General features: G+C 56.2%; 1 protein-coding gene across 2 annotated transcripts in view; it reads right to left on the reverse strand.

Annotated features, from left to right (window-relative positions):
- The window catches only part of SLC12A5 (solute carrier family 12 member 5), a 77,884-nt gene that overhangs the window by 27,591 nt on the left and 28,567 nt on the right, over positions 1-21,726 (reverse strand). For both annotated transcript variants that reach the window (XM_075011343.1, XM_075011342.1), the window contains exons 11-17: positions 10,677-10,851; positions 4,541-4,659; positions 3,909-4,007; positions 3,384-3,503; positions 2,627-2,731; positions 2,113-2,281; positions 151-346 (exon numbers count right to left, since the gene is read on the reverse strand). In XM_075011343.1, the coding sequence (XP_074867444.1) occupies positions 151-346; positions 2,113-2,281; positions 2,627-2,731; positions 3,384-3,503; positions 3,909-4,007; positions 4,541-4,659; positions 10,677-10,851 (983 nt within the window). The remainder of the gene's footprint in view (positions 1-150; positions 347-2,112; positions 2,282-2,626; positions 2,732-3,383; positions 3,504-3,908; positions 4,008-4,540; positions 4,660-10,676; positions 10,852-21,726) is intronic.

Genomic DNA, 21,726 nt, shown 5'->3' on the forward strand with positions numbered 1-21,726 from the left:
GCAGCCCTGGAGCTAAGGGCGGTTCAGCCCTGCTAGGTGCTGCTGACTCGCCCTCTCCCAGCTCCCCAAGCTCCGGACCCGCCCTGTGCCCGCCAGGCGGTGGCTGTGCCTCCCGCTCACAGCTGCTGCCGCTGCCAGCCTGGCTCATACCAATGAAGTTCCTCCAAGTCTGGTGATCCTCCTTCTGCCGCCAGTTGCGTGGCCAGCCCACCAGCACGGTGTTGTGCTGCAGCCCGCCGAGGCCGCTGGACTGGATGAGGTGGGACATGCCGTCCCGCAGGTTGGACGAGATCACCACTTGGCAGAAGCCTTTCACCTTCTCGGCTTCCATCAGGCGACGCAGAGACTGGCCCCGGGAGAGACGGAGGCTGTCAGAGAGGAGCCTGGAGCCTCTCCCGCCTGGCACAGCCCCAGGCCTCCAACAGCTGCACCCGCAACCTCCCGCGGGGTCCCGGGCCCATGTCCTGCGCTAGGCGCAGCCAGCGGGGAGATAGCTTGAGTCACAACCAGCCCGTGCTCAATGGAGCTGTGTGAGGACTCTCTCGCAGCAGACAAGGGGAGGGCAGCGTGCTGGGCAGGGGACATGTGCCAAAAGCCTGCAGCCCCTGTCAGCCAGGAGCCTGGGGCGCTGCCTTGGCACTGCCAGGCAGCCTGCTGAGCGAGCGTGGGCTGCCCTTGCTCTGCGTGCAGTGCTGAGGGGCGTCCCTGTGCCAGGGCCTGACGGGCAGGGAGGGCAGGAGGTAGAATTATTTACTCACAAAAATTACAACATGTCGCTAAGAGGAGAAATTGTTTGGTTACAAGCTCCTAATCCTATTAGGGGGAAGCCCAGCCATGCATGGGTCTGCCAGTGAGGGGGCTGCCCAGCAGGAAGGATATCAGGGCAGGTGGTGGCTGGCGAGGGGGTGCCAGGGCAGGAGGTGCCCGGTGAGGGGCTGTCAGGGCAGGAGGTGCCCGGCGAGGGGCTGCCAGGGCAGGAGGTGCCTGGTGAGGGGCTGTCAGGGAAGGAGGTGCCCAGCGAGATGGTGCCAGGGCAGGAGGTGCCCGGCGAGGGGGTGCCAGGGCAGGAGGTGCCCGGCGAGGGGGGCCAGGGCAGGAGGTGCCCGGCGAGGGGCTGCCAGGGCAGGAGGTGCCTGGTGAGGGGTTGTCAGGGAAGGAGGTGCCCAGCGAGATGGTGCCAGGGCAGGAGGTTCCCGGCAAGGGGGTGCCAGGGCAGGAGGTGCCTGGCGAGGGGCTGTCAGGGAAGGAGGTGCCCGGTGAGGTGGTGCCAGGGCAGGAGGTGCCCGGCGAGGGGGTGTCAGGGAAGGAGGTGCCTGGTGAGGTGGTGCCAGGACAGGAGGTGCCCGGCGAGGGGCTGCCAGAGCAGGAGGTGCCCGGTGAGGGGGTGTCAGGGCAAGGAGGTTCCCGGCAAGGGGGTGTCAGGGCAGGAGGTGCCCGGTGAGGGGGTGTCAGGGCAGGAGGTGGCTGGTGAGGGGCTGCGAGGGCAGGAGGTGCCTGGAGAGAGCAGAGTCCCCTAGCAGTGCAATGAGCGGGGCACAGAGCAGCCCTTCTTCCCACCATTGACACGGGCCCATTTCCCTTGCCCTGTGTTTAGCCCCCAGCCGCTCTCCCCCTGACCCCGTGTGCGTGCGCCCTTCACTCCCTAGCTCCCTGCCCCGCCCATGCACACCCCCCCGACTCTGCAGCTCACCCACCTCCCCATTGGCGGTGTGTCTCCAAGCCTGTGAGATAAGCCAGGGCTCTCGCCTGCGCCCCACCCTCTGCCCTCGTCTCCAGTCTCAGCTGTCCCTCCCGTGGACTGGGTGCTGGGTCGTGCTCTGCCAGGCATGTGGGGCCGCCCCATGAGACAGCTGCAGCCCATGGCAGCCGGCAAGCCCCAGAGAAGTGCCAGGCATGGGCACGGGCACGGGCACGGGCAGGCTGGCCTGGGGCAGGCGCGGGTGCAGGGAGGGGCCCTGCAAGCCCCGGGGGAGTCAGCGGTGCTCCCCGACCAGGGAGGCGTCTGCCAGCACAGCAGATGTTCTGGCCATGGCCTGGGGCTCCTGTGTGGCTGTGGGCCCTTGGGCGAGAGCGGCCCCAGGGCAGGGCTGTTGCTGTTGGCGCTGCCCTCACCTCCTCGGCTCGCTGGGCTTGCAGGTGATTGTCCAGGAAGGTCCCTTCCAGCACGGAGCCCACGATCGTCAGCCCCTTGCCGGCCTTCAGCTGCGAGGTGAGCGACAGGAGCTGCGGGTGCACCACGTTCTGCTCCTGATCCACTCGCACCAGGACCAGCAGCTGAGGCCTGGGGAAGGGACACCAGGGGTGAAACCCCAGCCGCTCCCCTCCCCCCCAGCACCCCTCGCCCAGGAGATCAGCGCCTGCCAGCCCGGCTGTGCCTCATCAGTGCTGGAATGCCATGGCACCTGGGGGCGCCCCTTCCAGCTGCACCCAGCCCCGCCTGCCAGCTCTGCACCCCTGCAGGGCTCCCTCCACACCTAATCCCCCCCTGCTCCCCAGAGCTCCAACCTCTGCTCCACGAGCCTTCCCCCAGCCCCCAGGGCCGGGCAGATGGACCCACCACTACCCCAGGGCTCTCTCCTGCTCGCCGTGCTGCCCTGGCCCATTGCAGCCCCCTGGCCGCGCTCACCTCCAGTTCTTGGTGTGTGGGGGCCCCTCCTCCAGCCGCAGCAGAGCGTAGCGTGCAGCGCTGAGAGACAGTCCACGGATCCCATCACCCCACTCCTTCTCCGCTCTGCCGGGGGGGACAGGAGCTCAGCCTGGGCCAGGCAAGCCATGCAGGGCAAGCACTGGCTGTTGCTACCTTCCTGTCCCAGGAGGCTCTGAGGCAGCAGGGCCAGGGCACTTCCCTGGGCCCCAGACAGGGTGCCGGCCTTACAGCAGGGAGCCAGAGGGACCCCAGGGAAGGCCGAGCAGAGTGAGGCTCAGACGCCCTCTTGCTGGGAGTAGGGAGTCTGGAGAGAGACACCCCCAGGGCGCAGGGGGAAGAACGGGGCTGCATGGAGCTGGTGGCTGCAGATTGGCCAAAGTGCAGGCAATCCAAGTGCCTGAAAGAGCTGGGCCAAGCCCTGGCCTGTGGTGCCCCAGTGCACAGGGGGAGCTCCGTCGCAGGCCGACGGGTGGGGGGGACTGGCAGAGGGCCGGGCAGGCGAAGGCAGCGCAGGGCTCAGGGTGCCCAGGGCAGCGCCCAACAGCACAGCTCTGCTGCAGCCCTGGAGCCCACTGTTCCCCAGCAGGAAGGAGCTCGGTGGGTGCTGGGTTTGTCTCTCCGCTGCACGGTCGGACGGGGTGTGCCAGGGAAGCCCTACCAAGCCTCCCCCAGCCTCCGTCACAGCGCCTGCCTCAGCCTGTGAGCAGCGCCCTGTCCCTGGTGCGCACAAACTCACCCCCTGTATTCGATGTACTTGTAGATGAGGCCGGCGATCAGCATGGCCACGAGTGCGTAGTACCAGGAGCAGATAAACATCAGCGCCAGGCAGAGGCTCATGCCCAGGAAGGACAGAGTCCTGGGGGAGGCACAGAGCTCTCAGCCCTGCCCCAGCACCCGCCTCCCCTGCACCACAGCCCACCAGCAGGCCCATCGGGGCCTTTGGGGACGGACACTGCTCTGGTTGGCAGTTTAGTGCCAGGGCACAGGGCAGCCAGTGCCCTGCCTAGTGAGACCAGCCCCAGCATTGCTCCCCTCCGCTTCTGTCTGTGCAGAACCCGGTTACCCTTCCCTCTGGCCGGCCACCAGGGAGCCAGAGCTCACAGCCTCCCCTGCACATATGGGAAACAGGCTGCCATGCCACCCCGTCACTCGGGGTACCACTCCCCTGACCCAGGCACCACTGCCCAGCCCTGACCTCGAGGCTGGCGCCTGCCAGGAAGCCCAGCGCCCCAGCCCAGGGCCCTCCCAGGCTGATACCCACCAGTGGTAGTAGCGGAACCGGGGCCGCCAGTTGGGTGTCCTCAGCAGCGTCTGCACCGCACACGCCAAGTTGACGAACATGTAGCACATCAGGAAGAACCTGCGGCAGAGAACCCGAGCGCGCCTGAGCTGTGCAGGCCTGGGCCAGTGGCAGGGCAGGCAGGTACTGCTCGCCCTCACTCTGCCTCTCCCAGGCACCCTTGGGAGCCCAGCCGGTGCCAGGGCAGCTGGCAGGACAGTGCAGGGATGGGGGCCGTGCCGCCCACGCAGGGAGTGGGCACAGCTCCCTGGCACCTGCATAGGGAACCTCCCTTCAGCTGGGCCAGCCAGTCTTCTCACCTCTTGTCCCCATAACCAGCCGGTCCCTGGGTCCCTCCCGCTAGGCCAGAGGGCCCTGAGCAGTGGGTGAGCCTGCATCCACGAGGGCCCCTTCCCCCTGCAATACCCACAGCAGAAATTCACGGCACCCCGTGGCCTCCTCCACACTGCCCACGTCCCCCGCCTCTCCTGGGCTGCCCATGGAGCAAGCACCTCATCTCCAGCCCCACGCCCCCAGGTGCAGCCCAGCCCAGCCCAGCGGGGCACGGCCAGCCTGGCCTGGGGGTGGGGGCCCGGCCAGAGCGTGCTGCCTACATGGAGAGGATGGGGGCAACCTCGTCCAGGGAGGCGATGAGGATCCCAATCTCACAGATGCAGGCGGTGAGGAGCAGCGCCCAGGTGGGCTCCCCGTTGGCTTTGCCGTGGCCGAAGACCTGGGCAGACAGCAGAAGAGACAAGTGTCAGGGTGCCAGGGGACGACGCCCGCTGGGATGCCCAGGCCCTGGCATGGGGTGGGCACCCTCGCAGCCGGCGCGGGGGGGTGTGATGGTGGCATCAGCCCCACAGCCAGGGAGTCAGAGCTGCCCATCTGCCCCCACAGGGCTCCAGGCTCAGCTCCAGGGACAGGCAGGAGACAGGGCTGGCACACCCCCCCGGGCACTGGGCCTGACGAGGCTGAACTGCTGCCTTGGGAGCGTGCAGGCTCTGCCATAGTGTGAGCTGCCTGCGCTGCTCAGGGACAGACAAGAAACAGCGTGTGGGAGGACAGGGCGACAAACGCAGAGGGATGGGGGCCAAGGCGAAGCCGGGGGTCACAGTGCGTGGGGGATGGGGGCTGAGGCAGAGCTGGGGGGGGGTCTCAATGCATGGGGGATAGTGGCTGAGGTGGAGCTGGGGGGGTTGCAGTGTGCGGGGGATGGGGACCAAGGCGCAGCCGGGGTGTCACTCTGTGCAGGGGATGGGGACTGAGGCGGAGCTGGGGGTCACAGTGCATAAGAACATAAGAACGGCCACACTGGGTCAGACCAAAGGTCCATCCAGCCCCGTATCCTGTCTGCTGACAGTAGCCAATGCCAGGTGCCCCAGAGGAGGTGAACCAAAGACAATGATCAAGCGATTTGTCTCCTGCCATCCATCTCCCGCCTTCGACAAAAGGCACCGTACCTTACCCCTTGCTAATAGTCATCTATGGACCTAACCGCCAAACATTTATCGAGCTCTTTTTTAAACCCTGTTAGAGTCCTGGCCTTCACAGCCTCCTCTGGCAAGGAGTTCCACAGGTTGACTGTGCGCTGTGTGAAGAAAAACTTTCTTTTATTAGTTTTGAACCTGCTACCCATCAATTTCATTTGATGTCCTCTAGTTCTTGTATTATGGGAACAAGTAAATAACTTTTCTGTGTTCACTTTCTCCACACCATTCATGATTTTATATACCTCTATCATATCGCCCCTCACTCTCCTCTTTTCTAGACTGAAAAGTCCCGGTCTCTCTGGCCTCTCCTCATATGGGACCCGTTCCAAACCCTTAATCATTTTAGTTGCACTTTTCTGAACCTTTTCTAGTGTCAATATATCTTTTTTGAGGTGAGGAGACCACATCTGCACACAGTACTCAAGATGTGGGCGTACCATAGTTTTATACAGGGGAAGTAAGATATTCTTCGTCTTATTTTCTATCCCTTTTTTAATTATTCCTAACATCCTATTTGCTTTACTGACTGCCGCTGCACACTGCGTGGATGTTTTCAGATAATTATCCACTATAATTCCAAGATCCCTTTCCTGATCTGTTGCGGCTAAATTTGACCCCATCATATTGTATGTATAATTGGGGTTATTTTTCCCAATGTGCATCACCTTACGCTTACCCACATTAAATTTCATTTACCATTTTGCTGCCCAATCACTCAGTTTGCTGAGATCTTTTTGAAGTTCTTCACAGTCTGCTTTGGTTTTGACTATCCTGAACAGTTTGGTGTCATCTGCAAACTTTGCCACCTCACTGCTTACCCCTTTCTCTAGATCATTGACGGATAAGTTGAACAAGATCGGTCCCAGGACTGACCCTTGGGGAATGTCACTAGTTACCCCCTTCCATTGTGAAAATTCACCATTTATTCCTACCCTTTGTTTCCGTCTTTTAACCAGTTCCCAATCTATGAAAGGATCTTTCCTCCTATCCCATGACCACCTAATTTACATAAGAGCCTTTGGTGAGGGACCATGTCAAAGGCTTTCTGGAAATCTAAGTATATTATGTCTACTGGATCCCCCGTCCGCATGCTTGTTAACCCCTTCAAAGAGCTCTAATAGATTAGTAAGACACGACTTCCCTTTACAGAAACCATGTTGACTTTTGCTCAACAAATCATGTTCCTCTACGTGTCTGACAATTTTACTCTTTTACTATTGTTTCTACTAATTTGCCCAGTACTGACATTAGAGTAACCAGTCTGTAATTGCCAGGGTCTCCTCTAGAGCCCTTTTTAAATATTGGCGTTATATTGGCCGTCTTCCAATCATTGGGTACTGAAGCTGATTTAAAGGATGGGTTACAAACCACCGTTAATAGTTCCGCAATTTCACATTTGAGCTCTTTCAGAACCCTTGGGTGAATACCGTCTGGTCCTGGAGACTTGTGACTGTTTAGCTTATTAATTAGTTCCAAAACCTCCTCTAATGACATTTCAATCTGGGACAGATCCTCAGATTTGTCACCTATAAAGGACGGCTCAGATTTGGGAATTTCCCTAACCTCCTCAGCCGTGAAGGCTGAAGCAAAGAAATCATTTAGTTTTTCCGCAATGGCATTATCTTCCTTGATTGCTCCTTTTATGTCTCCATTGTCCAGGGGCCCCACTGCTTTTTTTAGCAGGCTTCCTGCTTCTAATGTACTTAAAAAACATTTTACTATTGTTTTTTGAATTTATGGCTAACTGTTCCTCAAAATCTTTTCTGGCTTTTCTTATTACATTTTTACATTTAATTTGGGAGTGTTTATGTTCCTTTCTATTTTCGTCACAAGGATTTGACTTCCACTTTTTAAAAGATGCCTTTTTATCTCTCACTGCCTCTTTTACATGGTTGTTAAGCCACGGTGGCTCTTTGTTAGGTCTCTTATTGTGTTTTTTAATTTGGGGTATACATTTAAGTTGGGCCTCTAATACGGTGTCTTTGAAAAGTTTCCATGCAGCTTGCAGGGACTTTACTCTAATTACTCTACCTTGGGGGATGGGGGCTGAGGCAGAGCCGGGTGTCGCAGTGCGTGGGGGATGCGGGATAGGGGCTGAAGCAGAGCCAGGGGTCACTGTGCATGGGGAATGGGGGCTGAGGCGGAGCCGGGGGTCGCAGTGCATGGGGGGTAGGGGCTGAGGCGGGGCTGAGGCGGAGCTGAGGGTCACAGTGCATCGGGTGTGGGGGCTGAGGCAGAGCTGGAGGTTGCAGCCTGTGGGGGATCGGGGCTGAGGCGGAGCCGGGGGTCGCAGTGCATGGGGGGTAGGGGCTGAGGCGGGGCTGAGGCGGAGCTGAGGGTCACAGTGCGTGGGGGATGGGGGCTGAGGCGGAGCTGGAGGTTGCAGTCTGTGGGGGATGGGGGCTGAGGCGGAGCCAGGGGGTTGCAGTGCGTGGGGGGTGGGGGCTGAGGCAGAGCCGGGGGTCGCAGTGCATGGGGGTTGGGGGCTGAGGCGGAGCCGGGGGTCGCAGTGCATGGGGGTTGGGGGCTGAGGCGGAGCCGGGGGTCGCAGTGCATGGGGGTTGGGGGCTGAGGCGGAGCCGGGGGTCGCAGTGCTTGGGGGGTAGGGGCTGAGGCGGAGCTGGGGGAACAGACCCGGCATCCCAGTGCTGCTGCCCCCCTCTCCCCAGGACAGCCAGTGGGCCTGGGCTGCCAGGCTGGAAGGGCACTGAGCGCTGAGGCCCCCCCAGGGCATGGGGCTGCTCCCTTCTGCCCCAGAAAGGAGGCCTCCCAGGAGGCCAAGAGGAGGGGCCCAGCGGGGCAGGCGCTGCGTGCAGGGAGCAGGACGCAGTCTGCCTGCGTTAGCAGGAGGCAGGTTCCTCCGGCGAGTGCTGCGACTGCGGCTGGCAGGGGGAGGGAGTGAGGTTAAAATTAGCTGCTCTCCCCTGGGGGGGCTGTCGGGTTGGATTTGGAGAGAGGAGGTTCAGGGAATGCATCTGCAGTGAGCAGATGAAATATTAACCGCACAGCAACAGCACTGGGCACAGGCTGACCCTTCCCACGTCCTCTCCAGCACCTCACTCCAAACCCACTTTGGCTCTGCGAGTCCCACCACCTGGGCCTCCCACCCCGTGGCCAGGGCCACGGCCAGGAGTGGGCCTCAGGCTCCGGCTGAAGAGAGTGGTAGGTCTGGTTGTGCCTGGCCCCAGGGACAGAGGCTGTGTCTGAGACGGGGACCCAAAGAGGCATCTGTGCATACACAGAGAGCAATCACCAAGCCTGCTCCCCTCTCCAGCCCCTGTCTCCCTCCACCCCTGCCCAGCACATCCCCCCTTGTTCCCCAAATCCATCATGCCCCTGGCACAACTGGCCTGCCCTGAAGGCAGCTAATAGCCTGCTCCTCCCTTCTGGCTGCTCCAGGCCAGGGAGACTAGCCCCCTGCCCAAACGCCTGAGGACCCAGCCAGTTTGCTGCCAGGGCTCTCCACCCGGCCCAGGGCACAAGCACCCATGGCTCCAGCACCACTGGACACAGAGCTGAATCCCAGGACCTGGTTGCCAGAGCTCCCCAAGGTCACGGCTGGCAGGCAGGCGCTGCCTCCGGAGTGAGCCCAACACCCAGCTGCCAGGCACGGCGCCACAGCCTCGTGCGAATGGGCATGGTGCAAGCTGGGACACAAATGTGTGGCACAGACCCAGCAAGTCCATGGCCACTGCCACGTGGCTGTGCACACTGGAGAGAACATCTGGGCTCCAGGCAGCAGGCTCGCTCCGGACACAGCCTGGGAACAGCACTTCCCTTGTACTACAGGTGCCAGTGGGCCAGGCTGGGCTTCCTGCAGGGAACCGCTGGCCTCCCTGCAGAACCCCAGGCATGTCTGAGCTCAGCCCCCAGCAGCCACATGCAGCTGTTTTCTTGGCCGCCATCGTCCATCCTCCGTGGCATCGCTCCCAAGCTCCCGCCCCATTACGAACTCAGTGTGTGCCTCAGTTTCCCCTGTGCTGCGGGGCATGAGGCGGGGAAGGGCTGTGGTCTCAGAGAAGGCTAAATGACAAAGGGGTGAATGACGTCCAGCTGCCCGAGCCCAGCAAGTCATTCGAAAGGACCAGCTGAACACAATGGCACGCCCACTCCCGGGACATGGCCACCAAGCGCCTGTGGGCCAGAGAAAGGTGGCTCCTGCCTCTGTGCAGAGAGGCTGGTCCCAGCCATGGCACAGGGTGCTGTGTGTGTGTGTGTGTGTGTAAAAGATGCAGTGAGGTTTATTCCCGCGGTTGGGCTGCATGGATTCCCTACTGTCGGGCAGCAACCCAAGGTGGGTGCCTCAGTTTCCCTAGGCACGGCATCTGTGCTTAGTTGGTGATGGGAGTTGATGTGATGGTTTCTCCCACCTACACAATGGGCTTCCAGGCCATTTGTAACCCAGGCAACCAGGTGACACCTTTCTTCCAGGGGAAACTGGACAAAGGAGGAGAGAGGGGCCTGGCAGGTTTGAATTGGAACTGGGCAGTGTCATTGGAGAGGGAGACAGGGGGCCAGGGCCCGGCTCTGACCCCCTCTGGGCTCCTCTCCCCAGGAGGGATTGTGCTGAGGGCGTCTGGTTCCTGTGCTGACAAGTCTGTTCTACGCTGTGTCCCTGTCGCCCGATAACCCCCGTTCTCCCTGTGCAGTGAGAGACCCTCTGCCTGCGGGGGGTGGGGGGCAAGGGCCTGGGGCCCCCCCCACTCTCTGTCACCGGGCAGGTGTCCCAGCAGCTCAGACTGAGACCCAGAGCTGGACACAGAGGTCACAGCAGCATGGCTGGGCTCAGGCTGCCCAGGCTGATGGCCACTCCATGCTGTACCCAGGGGACGAAGAAACCCGCCTGCACTGCCAGTGCCGGTAGTGTCACTCAGCGGCTGGGCCAGGTGCGGCCACCTGGGCAGAGTGCAGGAGTCTCTGCCAGGGGCTGGCTCGGGAACTGGCTGAGTGGAGCTCACAGTGAAGCAGGCGGCCTGAGGAATCTGAGGAGGTGGGGAGCTGCCTGAGGCAGGAAGAGAGAGACCCCCGGGGTGGCCTGGCAGGGGTCTGTCCTGGAGACCGAGCCACAGCTGGGATGCCCCACTTCCATCCCAGCAGAGACAAGGGGACATGGAAGGACTGGATGCCAGGGCAGGAAGTGTTCTGCTGGTGGGCCTGGCCATGAAGGTGGTCACTGCTGCACTCTGCAGCCCCGGCGCTCCGTGGGGATGAGCCACGAAGCTGAGCCAGCGTTGGTGCCATGTGGCAGGTGGCTCACCCTGAGGAAGGGAACAATCCCGTCCCGGGAGATGGCCTGGAGGAGGCGGGGGGCTCCCGTGAGGCTCTGCAGACCCGCCCCGCAGGTGGAGAAGAAGGAGCCGATGACGATCACCCATGGAGACGGCCAGGCCAGGGTGCCGACCACCAGGTTCCCATTGACGGCCTCGCCAAACCTGTAAGGCACTGAGTGTTACTGAGCCGGGCCGGGCCGGGCTGGGCCTGCTGCAGCGCTCCGGCACCCCCCAGGCTGCGCAGCACTCCCAGCCCCCCCGAGGGCTCCCCCATGGTACCCAGCACTCCCAGCCCCCCCGAGGGCTCCCCCAGGCTGCCCAGCACTCCCAGCCCCCCCGAGGGCTCCCCCAGGCTGCCCAGCACTCCCAGCACCCCCGAGGGCTGCCCCACAGACGGCCCAGCACTCCCAGTCCCCTTAGCAGTCAAGTAGCCGCAGCTGACCCCTGTTATCACCAAGGTCGAATATCACCAGACCCTGCAGCTAGCAGCGGAAGTTGCTCACCTTGTGCAGTAACAAGGGTTCTTTGAGATGTGTCCCCCTTGGTGCTCCACTCTGGGTGTCGGTGACTCAGAGAGTCTTCCATAGCCATGGTTTCCAACGCGGCGCATGCGCAGAAGCACTTCCCTGTGTTCTCCGGCGCGCACGTGGCATGGCCTGGACTCCTCCTTTCCTTCTCTACCTGACAATTAGAGCAGGACGCTCCAAAGCTGGGGAAGGAGGGAGGAAGTGGTGCACCCACGGAGACACATCTTGAAGACTCGTTGTTACTGCACAAGGGGAGTAACTACCTCTTTTTCTTCGAGTAGGGTTCCAGGGGTGCTCCACGCTGGGTGACTGTACAGTAATAGTCACAGAATGGAGGTGGGTTCAGTCACTACCACAGGAGACAGTACAGCTTGGCCCACTTGGATAGAAGAAGCGCTGTTAATAGACAGCGTAATGTCAGGCAAATGTGTTACTGGAAGACCACATGGCCGCCTTACAAATGTCCGGGAGGAGGACGTTCTTGAGGAAAGTGGTGGAGGAAGACACGGCCCAGACTGAGTGGTCCATGACAGCACCTGGCAACTCTCTCCTACCAGCTGTGGATACAGGAGGAAACCCTCCTGGAAAATCTTTGGGAAGAGATGGGCTGGCCTTTGGACACGTCTGTGAAGGATAGGAAAAGCTGAGGAGACCTGCACCGCCCTTTGTACGGTCCATGTAGAAGGCTAATGCCTGACGGACATCCAGGGAATGCCATGCCACAGGTACTGGTTCAGAATGCGGCTTCAGGTTAAAACACAGGTAAATAGATCAGTTTGTTGACGTGAAACGGCGAGGGAACCTTGGGTAAGAACTTAGAGTGAGGCCACAAGGTAACTTTCTCTTTGGTAAAGACAGTGCAGGGACGCTACGCCATTAGGGTGGCCAGCTCCCTGAGCCACTTGGCCGACACGATTGCCACAACAAAAGAGACCTTCATAGACAGGTGAAGCCAAGAGCACGTCGCCAGGGGCTCAAAGGGCAGCTTCATAGGGCAGTGAAGCACATGGTTAAGGTCCCATATGGGGACTGGGGGGATGGGCTGATGGGAAGGTGTTCTGAAGGCCCAGTAGGAAGCACTTGGTGATAGGATGGGCCAGGAACGAAGGCCCCTCTTCAGACTGGTGAAAAGCTGCTATGGCCGTGGCATGCACCCAAACCGTACTGAGGCTAAGGCCTAACTCATGTAGGTGCAGGAGATAGTCCAGAAGAACGGGCAAGGGCATGGTATGAGGAAGCACAGATGGTGGGAGTCCATCCAGTGGGAAAAACCCAGCACTTACAGAGGTAAGATTTCCATGTTGATTCCCCTCTACTGTTTACAAGGATTCTCCTTACTCCCTCAGATCAAGTGGTCTCAGCATTGCAGAGCCATGAAGGAGCCACGTGTGGAGATGCAGCTCGAGGGGATCGGGAAGCAGAATGTGACTGAAGTCCCAAGATGCAGTGAGGAGAAAACGAATAAGGAGCAGCTACTGACATCCGAAAGAGGTCAGGGTACCAAGCGTGTCTGGGCCAGGCCAGGGCTACTAGGATGATAAGGTTATGGTATTGTTGGACCTTGAGTAGCACCCTGTGGATAAGCGGAATGGGGAGAAACATGTACAAGAGAGGGGCATCCCACACAGTGGTAAAGGTGGCCCCGAGGGAGTGTCTCCCAGGTCCCACTCTGGAACAGTACTGGTGGTATTTTATCTTGGTTCTGGTGGTGAACAGGTCTATGCGAGGGTTGTCCCACAGCTGAAACACCCAGCTGAGGGCAGCCATGTAGATTTCCCATTCATGATGGCCAGTGAATGTATGACCGAGGGCATCAGCTGCCACGTTAAGAACACCGGGGAGATATGTAGCCACTGGATTGATCTGGTGATGAATTAACCATGGCCACAGTCACATGGCTTCCACGTTGCGAGATGGTGAGCGAACGCCCCCTTGACGGCTGATGTAATACATGCAAGTGGTGTTGTCGGTATGGGTATTGACCGACTTGCCTGTCAGAAACCGTTGGAAGTGTTTGCAGGCATAGTAGACTGCTTGGAGTTCCAACATCTTCATGTGGAACGTTTGTTCAGTGAATGACCATCTGTGCTGCACTGTGTGATGACCAAGGTGAGCCCACCAGCTGAGGAGAAAGGTGCCTGTGGTAGGAGTGACCGACGATGGCGGCTGGTGAAACGGCATGCTGGTGAGAATGTTGCCTGGACTCTTCCACCATTGAAGAGAAGTGAGAATCTGTGGAGGGAGAACTACCGACTTGGAAAGCAGATCCCTGGCCAGGGCATAGCATGAGGCCAGCCATGACTGAAGACCGTGCATGTGAAGCCAGGCTAGCTTGACCACCATATGGCCCAGTAGTTCTAGGCAGGTGCATACCGGAGTGGTAGGGGACAGACATGCTGCCTGAATGAGGTCGCACAGAGTGTGAAATCTTTGAATGGGCAGGGTAGCTGTGGCCATGATGGTGTCAATTGCAGTCCCATAACCACCAGAGTCTGAGCAGTGTGGATTGTGGACTTCAGGTAGTTGATGTGGAAGCCCAGGCTGAGTAAGAGGGGCGTGATGATGTGCACCGTGCGTCATGCTTGGTGGAGCAATGGTCCCTTTAAGAGGCAATCGTCCAGATAAGGGACGACAATGACTCCTTGCTGGTGAAGCTGAGTGGTGACAGCCACCAAGGTTTTAGAAAGCACCCATGGTGCTGTGGAAAGGATGAATGAGAGGACCTGGTGTCGGTAGTGGAAGCGCCCTACCATGAAATGGAAGAAGCATCTGGGAGTTTGAGGGACGGTGATATGGACATACGCATCCTGTAGGTTGAGAGCTGAGAGCCAGTCGTTCTTGTCCAGGGCCGGAATAATGGTTGCCAGGGTCACCATCCAGAAGTGTCTGTAATGGACATATTTGTTGAGTTTCCTGAGGTCCAAAATAGGTCTCCATCTCCTGCTCTTCTTCTGCGTGAGGAAGTAAGTGGTGTAGAACCCTCTGCCATGGAATTCCTCAGGAACAGGCTTGACTGCCCCCAAATGGAGGCGGCGTTGGACATCCTGTTCAAGGAGAATCTCGTGAGAAGGGTCTCTGAAGAGGGATGGGATAGTGGACTGGGTAGGGGGCATAGAGATAAGTGGAGGGAGTATCCTTGTGCCACCAGCTCCAGAACCTATTTGTCTGTGGTCATGGCTTCCCGGTGATGCAAGAAAGCACAGAGACTGTGGCAGAGCGGTTGCATGGTGCCCTGTTGAGAACACTGGATTAGATTCTTGACCAGACGCTCAAAACTGTTGCTTGGAGGGTTGAGAGTGGGACGTCGAGGATTGTTGGCTTTGATGCTGTCTGCCAGAACCTCAGAGCTACGGTCTGTGCCTGTCATGATCATGAGGATTAGCCAGCAGCCTGGGAGTAAAAGGGTTAACTTCCTTAGCCAGGTGGGGTTGGCCTATAGGAATGTAGGTAAGAATTAAATTTTGGCTCCTCCCTCTTCTGTTCTCTGTCTTCTTCTTCTTCTTCTTCTTTCCAGCCATGAGGGAGAGAAATGCAAAATATCTCCCTCCAAAAACAGGCCCCCCAGTCTTCTGTAAGTAGGGTAAAGTTTAGATAAATCCATTAGGCTTTATTGTTTTATGGTTTGGGAAGTGGGATTTGATGTCTGTGCACTTTTTAGAAATGTTCTTTTACTCTCCTTGTAACTAAGTTCTAGGCCCATGGTGGAGATTCCCCATGTGTTTTACTTTGTGACTCTTCCATCTAGTCATGAGGCTTGCAACACGAATATTGTTGTAATAATAAAAGTTCTTTCTTCTTCTTTTTATTAACTTGCTATTGGTTAATGTTTGTGTCCTGGTTTTTATTTTTGGGGCTGAGATTTCCCAAGTAGTCTCTCCCTGGTTTCCTTATTATTACTGTGCCTGTGCTGGAAAGAGGGTGAGGTTCCACAGGATATGCACGACCTAACATTGTAACGTTGTATAAGAACAAAGGAGACAGAAGCGACTGCAACAATTACCGTGGAATCTCCCTCCTAAGCGTCACTGGTAAACTGTTCGCTCGCATCATCCTTGGCAGACTCCAGAAGATTGCTGAGAGGGTGTACCCCGAATCGCAGTGCGGATTCCGCGCAGAGAGGTCTACCGTTGACATGGTCTTCTCCCTAAGGCAGCTGCAGGAGAAGTGCAGGGAGCAGAGGAAACCACTCTACACAGCCTTCGTCGACCTGACCAAGGCCTTTGACTTGGTCAGCAGGGATGGTCTGTTCAAACTGCTCCACAAGATAGGCTGTCCTCCACAGTTACTCACGATGATCCAGTCGGTCCACGAAGACATGAGAGGAACCATCCAATATGACAGCGCATTATCGGATGCTTTCAGAATCAGGAGCGGCGTCAAACAAGGATGCGTGCTTGCTCCGACGTTGTTCGGGATCTTCTTCGCACTCCTCCTGAAGCATGCCTTTGGATCTTCAACAGAGGGCATCTTGCTGCACACAAGCTCCGATGGGAAACTGTTTAATCTTGCAAGGCTGAAAGCTAAATCTAAGGTGCGGGAAGTCCTCATCAGAGACATGCTGTTCGCAGACAATGCTGCTGTCATGTCACACACAGAAGACCAGCTTCAGAAACTGCTGGATCAGTTCTCCAAAGCGTGCAAGGACTTTGGGCTCTCCATCAGCCTAAAGAAGACAAAAGTACTCGGTCAGGATGTTGCTGAATCCCCATCAATCATCATTGACAACTATATGTTACAGGTCGTCCACAAGTTCGTTTACCTCGGGTCCACCATCACTGACACCCTGTCGTTGGACACTGAGCTAAATAGGAGGATCAGAAAAGTGGCCACAACTCTGTCCAGACTCAGCAAGAGAGTGTGGAATAACAACAAGCTGTACACTCACACCAAAATGCAAATCTACAGAGCCTGCATCCTCAGCACCCTCCTTTATGGCAGCGAGACTTGGACCCTGTATGCCCACCAGGAAAAGAGGCTGAACGTCTTCCACTCGCGCTGCCTCAGGCGCACCCTTGGAATATCATGGAAGGACAGAGTGACCAACACCGCCGTCCTCGAGCAAGCTGGAATCCCAACCATGCACACCCTCCTCAGGCAGCGTCGGCTCCGCTGGCTTGGCCACGTCCACAGGATGAATGATGGAAGGATTCCAAAAGACATCCTGTATGGTGAGCTAGCTTCTGGCAAAAGACCTCCCGGACGCCCCCAGTTGCGCTACAAAGATGTCTGCAAGAGAGACCTCAGAGAGGTAGACATCGAGCTGGACAACTGGGAAGAACTAGCAGACGACCGCACCAGATGGAGGCAGGGATTACACAAGGACCCTCAGAAGGGCGAGATGAGGATCAGACAGCTAGCAGAGGAGAAGCGAGCACACAGAAAGCACACAAGGACTGTCACTCTTGTGTGAGTCTTCATAGTCACAATAGATGCTGTAAATGAAGTCCTCAATTGAAACTATAAAGGGCGTGATCCATAGTCTATGCAGACTGAAGAATGCCTACTTGTGTGGTGGCAGTGAATTTTATCCCCAAAATCTAAGGTTTTTAGGATTTTGGGGGGGAAGTTTATACCAGAACCTGGCAAATAAGGTTTTGGAGGTATTTTTGCTGGCCCCCACTTCTGCATTTATCTTGCTAGAGTGGGGAAGGAGCCATAACAGTGCCTCTGTTATTCTTGGAACTGAGGTTGTGCTGGGAGGGTTGGTACTGGTCCCATGAGTATTGGCATGAGGAATATCAAGCCCATTTAGCTGGGGGTGTACACATCCCCAAAGTGTGTAACATCATCCCAGAGTCTTTCACTGAATGGAGGATGTCATTGGTCTTTTCTGCAAAGAGACACTGGTGGTCAAATGGGAGGTCTTCAACCTTGTGCTGAAGCTCTTTCAGTAAGAGCCATGAGGTATGGCGCATGACTACTGCCAAAGTAGTCTGGTGACCGGCAATGGTATGGCCCTCTTTAATGATATTAGAAAGTGTCTGGCACTGATGTTCGGGTAGCGCTGGGATCAGTTCCTCAGTAATTTTGTAAGTCATAGTCTGCCAGCATGGCAGCATAATTAGCGGCAAGAAGGAAAAGCTCCAGAAGGGCACCCTTTCTGACCCATAACGTCCCATTGTTTGCTATTCTTGTCCTGAGGCATGGAGCAAAAGATCTTGTTTTATTACAAACTGCGTCTACTACTAACCAGTTGGGAGGTGGGTAAGTGCACAAAAACTCGGCTCCCTTGGACACCACAAAGCATTTTTTATCGACCCATTTGCTAGTGGGGGTGACGGAAGCTGGGGTTTGCCACAGTACTGTTGCCGGGTCCATGATGGCCTCATCCAAGGGCAGCACCATCCTGGAAGAAGACGGAGGCTGAACTGTGCAGAGGAGCCAGTACTGCTTAACTGGGACTTCCTGAGCGTCCTTATGGAAAGCTTGTTCCATCCGGCAGAAAAGGTCCTGGAATCACCTGGCATTGTCAGCTGAGGGACACAACAAGGCGAGCACCTGTTATCTGGTGATAGGGGAGACGGAGAGGCTCTTTCCCCTCAGAGAAAGACCCCTTGTGCTGGGGTGCCCCGATGGAGGAAACTGCACCAGGGACAGTTGTGGTGAAGGTGGGCGCTGTTCCAGCAGATGACGGTGCCAACTGGGTACACCAGTGCTGCAGCAGCTCATGCCATGAGGCCACTGTTGTTCCAGTTGGGAGTAGTGGTAGGCAAACCACGCTGGAGGAGGTGGATCGTACTGTGTGGTGACCGGTACCAGTGGCACATCCTGCCAAGAATGTACCGGGCTGGAGTGCTGACGAGACACTACGCTGGTGCTGTCGGGTCTGGCATCCAGTGTTGGAGGTCTGACGTCAGAGATGGATGACAACACCAAAAGGTGGAACAGTCGCGATGACATCAGTAGGCAGTGCGATGATCGGTGCCAATGGGACAGTCTGGGCCCAGTCCACTGTCCAGTTGGTGCCGGGCTGGCACCGGATCTCTCAGTGCCCATTGCTGTGCTATGGAGGGTGTGGATGATGTGCCGCGCTTGTGGTAGTGCTGTGCCATGTCCCCTGGTGCCTGAGAGTGGGAAGAGGTATCCACTCTGGTCGTAGGTGAAGCAACTTGTTGCGGTGAGTGCGAGCAGTGCCATTTCCTGGCAGGCGTGGCAGGAGATGCAGATGCTGGAGTGGTCTGCCGCGTTTTCGATGACGGCAGGCTTGCCGGTGCCATGGGCGTTGCTGGTGCCATTGGTGCCGATGACTTCTTTGTGCTTCAACACTGTGTGCCCATTTAGTTGGTGCCAGCAGGGATGGTGCCGGAGAGCCGTGATGGTGGCCTGTAGAGACGGTGTTGGAGGCCTGGAATGGGCAAGATAGGGACACGGTATGACAACGGGAGACCCTTTGGAAGCCAGGGAATGCTCAGAGTCCCTGTCCTTGGCCACAGCCTTCGCTGCTGGCTTATCTGGACAATTCACATAACTGGACACAGTCATGGAAGGTTAGAAACTGTTTAGGAAGGACAGACGGGAGAAAAGGAGGAGGAGTTGCGCTGTGTGTGAGGGAGCAGTGTGATTGCTCAGAGCTCCAGTCTAAGGAGGGAGAAAATCCAGTTGAGTGTCTTTGGGTTAAGCTTAGAGGCGAAAGTAACAGAGGTGATGTTGTAGTTGGTGTCTGTTATAGGCCGCCAGATCAGGTAGTGAGATAGATGAGGCTTTCTTCAGGTAGATAAGTGAAGCTTCCAAATCACAGGCCCTGGTTCTCATGGGAGACTTTAATCATCCGGACGTTTGTTGGGAGACCAATACAGCAGCACACAGACAATCCAGGAAGTTTTTGGAGAATGTTGGGGATAACTTCTTGGTACAAGTGCTGAAGTAACTGACCAGGGGACATGCGCAACTTGACCTGCTGCTCATAAACAGGGAAGAACTAGTAGGAGAAATAGAAGTGGGAGGGAACCTGGGCTGCAGCAACCATGAGATCGTAGATTTCAGGATCCAGACAAAAGGAAGAAGGGTGAGCAGTAACATACAGACCCTTGATTTCAGAAGAGCAGACTTTGACTCCCTAAGGGAACTGATGAGCAGGATCGCTTGGGAAATGAAGATGAAGGGGAAAAGAGTTGAAGACAACTGGCAGTATTTTAAAGAAGTCTTACTGATGGCACACGAACAAACCATCCCGCTGCAGAGTGAGAGATGCAAACATGGTAGGCAACCAGCTTGGCTTAACAGGGAAATCCTTAGTCAGCTTAAACTCAAAAAGGATTCATACAAGAAATGGAAACATGGACAGTTGACTAAGGAGGAGTATAAACATACGGCTGGAGAACGCCGGGCAGTAATCAGGAAAGCGAAAGCGCAATTGGAACTGCAGCTGGCAAGAGATATGAAGAGTAACAAGAAAGGTTTCTACAGGCATGTGAACAATAAGAGGGTTATCAGGGAAGGTGTGGGGCCGTTACTGGATGATAGAGGTAACCTAGTGACAGATGATGTAAGAAAAGCTGAAGTACTCAATGCTTTTTTTGCCTCAGTCTTCATGGACAAAGTCAACTTCCACACAACAGCCCTAGACAATGCAGTATGGGAAGGTGGAGGGCAGCCATCTGTGGAGAAGGAACAAGTTCTGAGCTAGCTAGGAAAACTAGATGTGCACAAATCCATGGGTCTGGATTTAATGCACCCCAGGGTACTGAGGGAATTGGCAGAGGTCATTGCTGAACCTTTGGGCATTATCTTTGAAGACTCTTGGAGACTGGGGGAGATACCAGATGACTGGAAAAAGGCAAACGTCGTGCCCATCTTTAAAAAAGGAAAGCAGAACAATCCAGGGAACTATAGACTGGCCAGCCTTACCTCAATCCCTAGGAAAATAATGGAGGGAATCCTCAAGGAATCCATTTTGAAGCACTTGGAAGAGGGGAAAGTGATCAAAAGTAGCCAACATGGATTCACCAGGGGCAAGTCCTGCCTCACCAATCTGATTAGCTTCTATGACGAGGTAACAAGCTCTGTGGACATGGGGAAGTCAGTGGATGTGATACACCTTAACTTTAGCAAGGCTTTTGATACGGTCTCCCACAACATTCTTGTCCATAAGTTAAGGAAGTATGGATTGGATCCTTGGACTATAAAATGGATAGAAAGCTGGCTTGATGGCCGGGCCCAACGGGTAGTGGTCAATGGCTCAAAATCTGGATGGCGGTCTGTTTCAAGCGGAGTGCCGCAAGGCTTGGTTCTGGGGCTGGTGTTATTCAACATCTTTATTAATGACCTGGATGAGGGACTGGATTGCACCCTCAGCAAGTTTGCAGATGACATAAAACTAGGGGGAGAGGTAGATTTGTTGGAGGGCAGAGAGAGAATCCAGAGGGACCTGGATAAATTGTAGGACTGGGCCAAAAGAAATCTGATGTGGTTCAATAAGGAGAAGTGTAGAATCCTGCTCCTGGGGTGGAAGAATCCCAAGCATTGTTACAGGCTGGGGACCGACTGGCTCAGCAGCAGTATGATGGAAAGGGACCTAGGGGTTATGGTGGATGAAAGGCTGGATATGAGTAAACAGTGTGCCCTTGTAGCCAAGAAGTCTAACGGCATACTGGGGAAAAAGCAGTCAAGTAGCACTTTAAAGACTAGCAAAATAGTTTATTAGGTGAGCTTATAATAATAAGCTAATAAACTATTTTGCTAGTCTTTAAAGTGCTACTTGACTGCTTTTTGTTTTGATAGTGTATAGACTAGCACGGCTTCCTCTGTTACTATTCAGTATACTGGGGTGCATTAGGAGGAGCATTTTGAGCAGATCTAGAGAAGTGGTTGTTCCCCTCTGTTTGGCACTGGTGAGGCCACATCTGGAATATTGTGTCCAGTTTTGGGCCCCCCCAGTATAAAAAGGATGTGGATTTGCTGGAGCAGGTTCAGTGGAGGGCAACAAAAATGATTAAGGGGCTGGAGCACAAGACCTATGAGGAGAGGCTGAGGGATTTGGGCTTGTTTAGTTTGCAGAAGAGAAGACTGAGGGGTGATTTAATAGCAGCCTTCAGCTTCCTGAAGGGGATCTGTAAAGAGGAGGGTGAGAAACTGTTCTCAGTGGTGTCAGATGGCAGAACAAGGAACGACGGTCTGAAGTTACAGAGGGGGAGGTGTAGGTTGGCTGTTAGGAAAAATTATTTCCCCAGGCAGGTGGTAAAGCACTGGAATGTGTTGCCTAGAGAGGTGGTGGATGCTTCATCCCTCAAGGTTTTTAAGTCCCGGCTGGACAAGGTCCTGGCTGGGATGACTTAGTGGGGGTTGATCCTGCTTGAAGCAGGGGGCTGGACTAGATGACCTCCTGAGGTCCCTTCCAGCCCTCTGATTCTGTGACTTTTCATACAGAAATGTCTTCAGCCTGCTGGTCCGATCTTTACAGGTTCTTGCTATAGGCTGGAACAATGGATGCACGACTGCGTCTGGTGGCCTTCTCCAAGGCATTTTATGCAGGACACATAGCCATCCAACGTGGGTATGGCATCGTTTAGGT

The sequence above is a fragment of the Carettochelys insculpta genome, chromosome 17, assembly GCF_033958435.1.
Source record: "Carettochelys insculpta isolate YL-2023 chromosome 17, ASM3395843v1, whole genome shotgun sequence".
NCBI lineage: Eukaryota > Metazoa > Chordata > Testudines > Carettochelyidae > Carettochelys > Carettochelys insculpta.